The sequence below is a fragment of the Plectropomus leopardus genome, chromosome 3 (genome assembly GCF_008729295.1).
Source record: "Plectropomus leopardus isolate mb chromosome 3, YSFRI_Pleo_2.0, whole genome shotgun sequence".
Lineage (NCBI taxonomy): Eukaryota > Metazoa > Chordata > Actinopteri > Perciformes > Serranidae > Plectropomus > Plectropomus leopardus.
In genome coordinates, this window is record NC_056465.1 from 31403495 (window position 1) to 31413770 (window position 10276).

At 36.9% G+C, this 10276-nt stretch overlaps 1 protein-coding gene across 4 annotated transcripts in view; it reads right to left on the reverse strand.

Moving 5' to 3' along the window:
- The window catches only part of osbpl1a (oxysterol binding protein-like 1A), a 34274-nt gene extending 24246 nt beyond the window's left edge, over positions 1-10028 (reverse strand). For 2 of the 4 annotated variants that reach the window (XM_042482998.1, XM_042482992.1), the window contains exons 1-9: positions 9944-10028; positions 5847-5976; positions 5691-5776; positions 4486-4560; positions 4224-4335; positions 3976-4061; positions 2594-2738; positions 1888-1955; positions 1745-1789 (exon numbers count right to left, since the gene is read on the reverse strand). In XM_042482998.1, the coding sequence (XP_042338932.1) occupies positions 1745-1789; positions 1888-1955; positions 2594-2738; positions 3976-4061; positions 4224-4335; positions 4486-4560; positions 5691-5776; positions 5847-5970 (741 nt within the window). In that variant the 5' untranslated portion in view covers positions 5971-5976; positions 9944-10028. Of the gene's footprint in view, positions 1-1744; positions 1790-1887; positions 1956-2593; positions 2739-3975; positions 4062-4223; positions 4383-4485; positions 4563-5690; positions 5777-5846; positions 5977-9943 lie in introns of those variants that run through there. The other 2 variants (XM_042483004.1, XM_042483000.1) reach the window with 2 other exon arrangements.
- Positions 10029-10276: the final 248 nt, after the last annotated feature.

Consider the following 10276-nt stretch of genomic DNA (forward strand, 5'->3'; position numbering starts at 1 on the left):
TAATAAGCTCTGAAAATTGGATGTAACGTTATGCTGGCACAGTTAGCGACCTTAGCTAGTGAACATAGTGGAGCATTAAGGTGTGACAATTCTCTTAAAGGTTGATGGAGAGCAAATAAAGAGCTCAAGACAGTGATTATTACACTTATATTTATAAGCTGGACACAAAAATGACTCCAAATGAATAATTATGTCCGTCTGCATCTGTTGAACGGGTAATAACGCAACTGCTTAGTAACATGTTAGCCGTATTTTACAAAAAGCTGATAATCCGCTTTTTGCTGCCCCCAAAGTGGCCAAAAAAGTTAGTTTCTGCTGGTATAACCAATAAGAAACCATAATAAACTACAAAAACTGAATGAAAAATTATGCTATTACTTTGAGATGTTGCAATTATTTTGAGATATTAAGTTATTATTTTGAGATACTTAGTGATTGTTTTGAGATACTAAGTCTTTATTTTGAGATATTAATTATTATTTTGAGATACTAAGTCTTTATTTTGAGATGTTAATAATTATTTTGAGACACTAAGTCTTTGTTTTGAGATGTCAGTAATAATTCTGAGATATTAAATCATTATTTTGAGAAACTTGGTGATTATATTGAGATACTAAGTCATTATTTTTGACGTTAGTCATTATTTTGAGATACTAACTCATTGTTTTGAGATACAACACCATTATTTTGAGATGCCAGTGATTATTTTGAGATGCTATGCCATTATTTTGAGACACTTAGTCATTACTTTGAGATGTTCTCACATAAACTTATAAAGTCCTTTTTTTCTATGGCGGAAATTGGCTTCCATACCAACTACTGTCATTTTTTGCTCATTAACTTGCAGTGACCAAAATGCTGCATTCAAATGCACTGTAGCCATTTTGACACATCATAGCAGGAAGAACAGGTGTGATTAATGATTACATAATAATCAATGATTGCTGCATTCATTAAGCCCTCATTAGTAACACCTGCACTTTTCCCATTCATCTCAAAATGTGTGCAGTGAAAATCTCTACTATTGCTCTACATGCAGTTTGTTTAACAGTTTCTACACATTATATTTTTTTAATTACTTTTTGCACAACAGTCCTCCATCACTATATGTTGACAAGCCTGCCGTGGCTCAGTGAAGCCTGCAGTGTCTTCTATTGTAGATGTTACATCCTCATGTCGCCTATGAGTCATGTTGCAGGTTTTAGTGAAGCAGTAAACTAATCAATGTGTGATACACTCCCTACTTAACTAAGTTTGAGATCCATTTGAGCTTTTTTTCCAGGGAGACAAACAAAATCAAAACTACCAGGCCATTTTTTTTTCGAAATAAAAGCATTTTTCTAAAAAAAAAAAAAAACAACAAAAAAAAAACTCAGCAAAAAAAAACGTTATATGAGCCTGTGAGTGTCTCAGTCTTGCAACTGATTACCAAAAAGGTGCAAATATAGTGTGCATGTGTTGTAAAATTACATGATTTCAGGAAAATATATCCATATATCTCATAGAGATGCAGTAACAGATAAACTTTGTAGAGCTCAGTTTACTGTAGCCAATTATTTAGTGCAATATGGCATATGTACCTTAAATAAAAATTCACTCTCAAGGGTTTGTGCATTCAACTTTGTTTTGCAGCATGGTCTCCTAATGCAACATGAGTAGTTATTTTGAGTTTAGTTTCTCTACTTATGTTTTTTCTGTAATGCACAGTTCTCTCAGCCACCACAGGGAACAATTCAGACTTTACCTTCCAGAGAAGTCCCTCGTACTTCTTGACATGTCTTGTCACACCCTGCAAGGGACACAAATGAGAAACACGAGCAAAGTAAGAAACAAATCAAACACAAAAAAAAAAATCAGGGTAACTTTAAGAAGCCCATTAATACTTACCCGATGAACGCTGGCTTCAAGGAGCAGCTTCATTGCTGTGTCACTTGCCAAGTCAAACACTGTCTGGCCTGTGAGTGATGAAAACACGAAACAAGTGAGGCTTTAGTAAAAACACATATACAGCAGGAAGAAAATACTGATCTCATGATATTTAAAGGTTAATTCCAAAAATGTCAAGGAGTCATTGACCCCGCTTGTGCACCAGCTTGTGCCTCTCATGTAATCATAGTTGTTAGTCTTTTTGCATTGATAGACTCCTCGAATTACAGAAATAACCACAGTGTGTCAAAAATAAGGTCAAACTACATTTCTGCAGAAATCATAGCTGCTTACTCAGTCAGTTGCTATTACTGTTTGGGTGAAGGACCCTTGTGAAGTGAGTTTTACTTCATATCACAGGTATTATTTTTGGTAAAAGCAGCACTCAACAAGGTTTCTTGGTGGATAAGGCTATTGAGCTATTATATATTTTTCTCACTGAAACTTTTATAATTGATTGACAATGTTCTTATTGTCAAAAATATCATAACAAGAATAAAACCAACTATATGGCTCTCAGCTTATTGTCGGTTAACTACTGTCTTGGGGATCAGTGATACAGAAGAATAAGCCATAGTTTAAGTCTTGTCATGGAAAAATATTTCCAACCTGATCCTTTAAAGACAGGAGGCATTCATGACTGCCGGCTCTGGCTGATGACTCTTACCTTTCTTGTTCTTGATGTTAGGGCTGGCTCCACTTTTGAGCAGCTTCAGGGCACACTGCTTCTGGCCTCGATAGGCTGCCGAGTGCAACGGAGTGTTTCCCAGCAGATCTGTGCAGTTGATATCTGGGGTCTTCTTCCTGCTGAGCTACAGCAAACACACAGGACAAAAACAGATGGCTTGTCTGGTGTCAAATATCCTGCAGGTTTTTATTATTCTGCTAAGAACTGAAGCACGACTCTTTGATTTCTCACTCTGTGTCAAAGAGGTGGATGAGTTAAAGCTGCTGAAAACTTTTCCAATGTCCATTCTGTGCCTTTCTTTAGGCACATTTGTTTTTTCTTTCAGAGCATTTTCCTTCTGAGGTTTTCATGGAAAACTGTCTTATTGTCACTGAGATTTAAAGGGCGTAGTCGACCGTATACTTGCCTGGACTTGTGAATAGGTGTAGCATGCTAATATGCTCACAGTGACAGACTGGCATTTCCATCCCTATGGGTGGCCACGCTGCTAACATGGTGGATAAAATAATTAAATTAAAAGAAATTCTTCACCAGCCAAATGACCATTTGTATATCAGTTACTCGTACAGCATTACATAGAATTTGTGAGGAAACCTTTGTTTTGTTTGCATGTTTCCACAATGGACAAAAATAGAGAAAAGCCTTGATAAAGAGGTGTAAAAGGGGGACAGAATTTTCAACAGCAAAACTGGATCAAAACATTTGTTTATAAAAGACAAATAATTTGAGCAGCCTAATTTAATCCTCATTTGTCCACTCATATGTTCAGTACGTCCCAAACAGATAGCCCTTTGTGACGGGGAACTGAACAAAAAGTATAACTTATCTATGCTCTCCTTGAGGCCAGACTGGACAAAAACAATAATTTTACCTTGCTGAACACAGGAGTTGCTGGTCTTACACTGCCTCGATCAGTTAGTTAGTTTGTGTTGCTGTGTGACTTTGCTCAATCTGAATTAATCCTTTAAAATACCAAAGTCACACAACAACACAAGCAAATTAACTGATCAAGGCAGCGTTAAACTAGCAACTCCTGTGTTCAGCGAGGTAATATTACTGTTTTTGTCCAAAAGGGCTGTCTGGGAAGTATTGAGTGTGTGCAATTTTTGCATTTCAGTTTCACTGAAAAAATCAAATCAAATCCCATTGATGTGATTTTTTTGCTGAAGTCTTTACCAAACAAGCATATTTCCTTAAATCTGGAGTATGACTTGTAGGGAAGGTCTGTAGCAACACAATACTTTACGTATAATGGTATGTTGTGACACATTTTACCTTTATCAATAAATTGCAGCTCGGAAAAAATATTGTGATTTTGCTAATATTTCGATTAACTGTGCAGCCTTACATCTGGCACTTACCAGCTGAGTTAGAGTTGAAAGGTCTCCTTCTCGGGCAGCTTCCAAAAGTTCCTCCTCCAGTTTCCTCTCCTCTGTTCTCTCAGCCGCTGGATTCAGTAAAATGATGGGATTCACAAGAAAAAATGCAGGATGATTAAATAATGTACACATTATATAAACAACTTGTATGTATGAATTTCAAAACATCAAAGGCGGAGATTTATAAATCTATGTTTTGGTGCAATTAGATGACGGCGTGTCTGTCTCACCTTCTAACATGCTTCTGATCTCTGCATTCTGAGTGACATCTTTGGGTATCTGTGCTGTCCCATTGATGACAGTAGCACATGCATCATAGTGCAGCAGCAGCATGACAACCTCCTGATCAATACGTGATTGATTCATTGATTCATTGATTGATTGATTGACTGAATGGATGAATAAATGCATGCATAAAACCATACCATCAACAAATAGCTGAGAAGAGTAGAGAGAAAATCCATATGTAAAATCACAGATGCATTTAGATACCTTTCTTCCTGTGAAGGCAGCTTTGTGCAGCGGTGTATCGCCGACATTATTGGGCAAATTCACATCTGCACCCGCCTGAACGAGGTTACAACACACAGGCAACACACACACATTAGCCATGCAGTCATTTAAAATCTAAAGCAAAACTTAAAGGTCCAGTGTGTTGGATTTAGAGGATATATCAGCAGAAATTTAATATAATAAGCATGATTTCTTTGGTGTATAATCACCTGTAAATAAAACTTGTTGTGTTTTTGTTACATTTGAAAGAGCCATTTATATTTACATATTTACAAAGTGGGTCCTCGTCTACGAAGATTACTATATTGTATCGCCATACACTGGTTCTCGATAGGGCCATTCCCGAAAATATTGTTACAGTGGAAGAGCCCTAACCCCCTGGCATAACTTTGTGGTAAAGGATTTATTGTCTTTTCTTCACTTGTAAAAAATCAAGCTAACAGTCAGAGGATCAAAAAATATTTTACACTTGGGACCCCTTTCTCTCCTATAGACATTTAATCTGAACAAAACCGCTCTTTATTTGCTCTCTTCTTTCCTTTCTTTTCTTCTTTCTCTAATCTGTCACTTGAGGAAGTGTGTTGCGTACCTACTAGGACATTTGGGAGTGTGATTGCAGAGATTTAAGCTATGCGATGCTTGTTTCTGTTTGATTATGGATTTTAAAAAACATTAAAAGATAGGGCAATTAGCTTTGTTCTCATCTGCCACCATAGTGAGCAGCCTCTCTGTGACATGAATGTTGAAAAAATACTTTTTAAATGTGAAACTGCTTCACTGCATGTTTTTACTAGTTAAAATCACCAGGTGCAGACCTCTGCGGACAATTTGGTTCCTAATAAAAACTTCTTAAGTTATCAGAGGAAAATGGTGAGCTCATGTTAGCAGGCGTGCCAGACAGTGTCTGAAAAACAGAAAACATTGATTTGAATGTTTAACTACTTTATTCAGTGTTTTTACAGGTTTTATTCACCTGGTCGCTTGTTTTGTAAAGATAAGATAAGACCTGTGCGGATAATTCAGCTCCCCATCAAAACCTCCTGAACACAGGAGGAATTTAACTGGGAGAAGTTTCACCTTGTTGCAATCTGCAGCCCTCACCACTAGATGCCACTAAATCCCCTGAAATCTTAAACACTGGACCTTTAAGATGTTTTTTTCTTAATAAAAGAAAAATAAATTACCTTTAGTAATTCTTCCACTACATCTTTGTGTCCGAAGTAACAGGCCAAGTGAAGAGGCGTCCATCCCAGGTTGGACTTTCTCTTACCTGAGAAAACATAGTGTTACACCACACACCATAACTGATCTGAGTTCATATGAAAGTGTCACTCATGTACCTTTGCAATTTATGTTAATCTTCGTCTCTTCTTTTATTTTGGACATGAGGAGCCTCTGAATCCCCGGCAGATTGCCGTTCCGTGCAAATTGCAGGAACTGCTCCTCTGGCTCCAGCTCCTCCATGGACCCCTGCAGAGGAAACACGGGAGAGAAACAGCACGAAAAGATGCTTTTTATTTCTGTGGCTCCGCTGTAACTAAAAAGATGCTCTCAGGGGAGATTTCAGTTGAGTGATGAGCAAAAGGATTGGATATGATCAAAGCATGATCTATCAATGCTATACTTCAACTCATTCAGTTTATAGTCGTCTATCAGCAGCAACAAACTGAACAGTATCTTTGCCTCTGTGATAAGTGTAAGCTGAGTGACGGCTCATCTGTTCTGGTCTCACCCCAAGATCAAGAGTTTCTGAGATGACATTTTTAATTTGTACAGCAGCATGTGCAGCAGACAGCTAATCCCTGGCAGTCTCTCTGTGATATTGTGTTTCTCTAACCACTCTTTGTCTCCTCCGCTCAGCATTACAACAAGCACTCATGCTTGGTGAGGTCACAAAGTTATCCTGAGAAACCGAAAATCAGCTGCCCCTACTTGCCTTAAAAATGACTAAAGGACTTGTCTGTACCTTGAGGAAATTTGGTATCTTTCCAATGCCCAACCCAAGTTTCTTACGGTTTGGGAACACTTTACTGAACGTATTAGAAAGGACGGGCATCAACCTGAACTGACTGTATCAGAGTGTATTGTGTTGTTTTGTGTTTTGATCCCCCCGGATTTCAGTTCTGTACCCTTCATATTGGACTTGTGGACATTTCAGTGATCATATGGATTGCCATGCATTTGCTTTTATTTTACTCTGTCATGTCATTTAGTTTCGGTTTTGTACTTTGTCAGAGATGGGAACAAGTCAAGAAAAGAAAATCTCAAATCTTTGAACTCAAGTACCAAGCTTTGGGTTTTGAGTCGTAACCAAGTCATAAAACACCCTTCTCCAAACGTAATGCCTTTTAACAACAGAGGGATAATATTATACACTTAAGTAATGAAATCTTTTACATGTATTTGTTAAAACAAGTGTGACTAAACTTAATCATAAAAAAACATGCACTTGCACACTGCACTTTCATAGCATTTACCACAATTAACCAGCAGCCAATACAACAAAATTTCTACAGTATGTTTTTGTCCTGTCATGTTGTATTCATTTAATCTCATTTTGAAAAATTGTAACTTTTTCTTCCTAAATTGGCGTGGAGGTTAAGGTATCAAGTATTTTCATTTAAAGAGTTCATGTCCATGTGAAATTACAAGTCATGACTGAAAGTCCAAGTCGAGTTGCAAATGTTTTTAATCTGGCCAGTCAAATCTACGTCTTCAAATTTTTGACAAGAGTCTGACTGGAGTCATGTGACTTGAGTCCAGATCTCTGTATTATGTGCTGGAAAAAAAGAGAAAAAACTGCAAGTAAAATACACATTTTTTAAAAGATACTTTCAGAGGGAAACTTAATAGAAAAAAATAGTATATAAAATAAAATAGTAGCTATAGCTATAGGAAGTAGAAAAGAAGAGAAAAATCCTTGATTAATTGTTTTAGTATGTCACTTTCAGAAAGTTGAGGGATTCAAAAGAGTCTGTGCTGAGCGAAATGCTGAATATAGCATGCTAAAATGCTGATGTGAAGCACGTATAATATTCACCATTTAAAATCAAAGCAGCAGAGGGATAGATATCGTGATTTATAGTCCTTATTACGGTGAAGCTTCAGAAATACTGGAGCCTATATTTCCCATCGCACCACACCATCGGTTTTTATCACAGACTTTTTATTTAAAAAATTGTAGTCTCAAAACCAAAGAAGAAACAACCCAGATGACATGACTGTTGCAGCATCGGGGTTATTTTCTCAGACACATAATACAGTTTTCACAGTTTTCGGTGCTCTCTGTACTGGTTAAACTGAAATTGATGTGCAAAATCAGTGGAGTTCTCCTTTTAAGTGACTCAGACCTCCAGCCTGGAGGAGTTATCGTGGGTTTTATTTCATAACAAGTCATCATCTGTCATTGTTTAGGACACGTGAGGAGAAAAGTCACAAGAGTGTGTTTTGTCAGACGTTGAGGAAAAAGCAACTGTCAGAATGATTACAGAAAGATGGCAGTCACCAGACAGACTCGCTTTACAGGAAGGAAACGAGTCCTCCCTGTCCCCTTTATACACTCTTAGTCCACATGACGCTCTATTTGCAGTAAAACATTGGTATGCAAAGAAAGAAAAAAAAGCCTGCTTTATGTGATGTAATGGAATGTCACGTGACTATGACCAAGAATCAATGAACCACGGCGACAAAAGAAGACAAATCAGATGTCTGCAGAAAAAGCCCTGAGTGGCACTCAAACAGGTTTACCTGGAGTTTAAAGGCATGTGACACTTAACGGTAACTCAGCCTGTATTTCTTCCGTAAACTGCAATCACTGGGATACACCTGTGAACTCTGAACTATATACTGTAACAACATGATCTGGATATGTGCAGAGATGAGTTTATTATGTTTAATCTGACTTCTCCTCTCCCTCTTTTTGACTACCATTTGAGCAAATTTTTTTTTTGTTAAATCAATAATCATTTTTGGCATTTTAGAGCAAAAGTAACAAATAATGCCTCATTTTGTCTTCAAACTTTAGAGGTTTTGTGACTCTTTCTTGTCATTTTTGATATTGTAAACTGAATATCATTTGGTTTTAGACTGCTGAATAAGCAATTTAAACACATCACATTGGGCTTTCTTCCATTTCATGCTGCTACACTTTCTACTTTATTCCACTACATGATAGGGGAAAATAATCTGAGTCCCACTTGATATATTTGCAAGTTGTACAAATTTTGAGCTGCACTTTTGAGAGTAAAAATTAACATTAAAATGACATAATAAGCAGCATATATACCCCCCCATATTGCTAAAAATGAAAGAGACATTTTCCCTCTAAACCTCTCAGATGGTTTCATTTAAATAATTATCTGAGGCTAAAAGCTGTCAAATTATTCATGGTTAACAAAAAAGCAAAGTGCAGAAATATATCCCCCCAAATACAAATTTGTGCAGCAGAACTTTTTTCTTCCTCCTCCGATAATTACCTCACACAACCCCTCAGATTTATATAGAGACGTTTTAGAAGAGGTGTGGCCTGTAGTTTAAGAACAACTGGACTAACCTGCATCTGTGCATTAGTATTTAAACAACAAGCATAATAATAAATCAGTCACAGGGTACATTTGCTTGCACTAGTACTATTTAAAAACAAAAACATTTTATACTTGATTACATTTTTCTGATACGACCTATGTGATTATACTTCAGTAGTATTTTAAATACAGGAGTATATTATTTGTAATAATTGTCTTTATGTTATGTGTCTAAACATGTAGAAGTGTTTACGTGCATATGTGTGCTGAAGCATGTGTAAAGAGAATGTGTGTATGTGTGTAAATGTAAATATATATTTTTTTATTTTTGCTTTCACTCTTGCTTCATTTAGCCTGAGTGTAGCCTCTGTTTTTATCATCTTGTTGAAGCACTTTGTTACACCAGTTTTAAAATGCGCTTTATAAACATTTTTATTATTTATTGTATTATTATTATTATTTGCAACATCCATTTTAGAATGGTTTTATAAATAATTTTCTTATTATTTTATTTTTATTACAATTATTACTTGTACATTAAGGAATTGGCACTTCTACGTTAAAGATCTGCCAATTTCTTCCAAACTGCTGTCTTTTACATTTCCTTTGTCAGAGTACAAGGACTGAACATAAAAGTGTTGTACTCATTGAATATATTACTACTACCACTACTACTACTACTACTACTAATATAATAATAATACTAATAATACATATAAAATAAAAAAATGTTTATTGCTAAGTATGCAGTGGGGATTTTTCTATGGAGATCTGGTCATAGCATATACATATTAGCAAAAAAAAAAAAAACAAAACATAAAAAGCACGTTTTGCAAAAAAAAAAAACCAAAAAAAAAAAACCCAAAAACAGGAGACATGATAACAGATCAGCAAACATTGAGCCACACACTTACTGCTTCAACTATTCCGGTCCCGGGAGGTAAAATCCAGGCAGCTGCTCTCACAGGGCCCCTCTGTGTCGCAGCTGCATGTGATGTTTTAAGCCCCTCTGAGCCGTTTTCTTGCGGCCCTAAAGCGGCGCAAACAGCGCAGCGCACATCGTCCCGCACATCGTCCCGCACACCTCTGCGTCACTCACACATTCCCAGTTTATCGTCTCCAACTGACGCTGAGCTGCACGATGGCGAAATATAGCTGTCTGTGTATGTGTCACACACACTCGCTCTCACACGCCTCTGTTTTCTGTTTACACCGAGATCAGCTGATCTCTGAGGGCGGAACTCGCC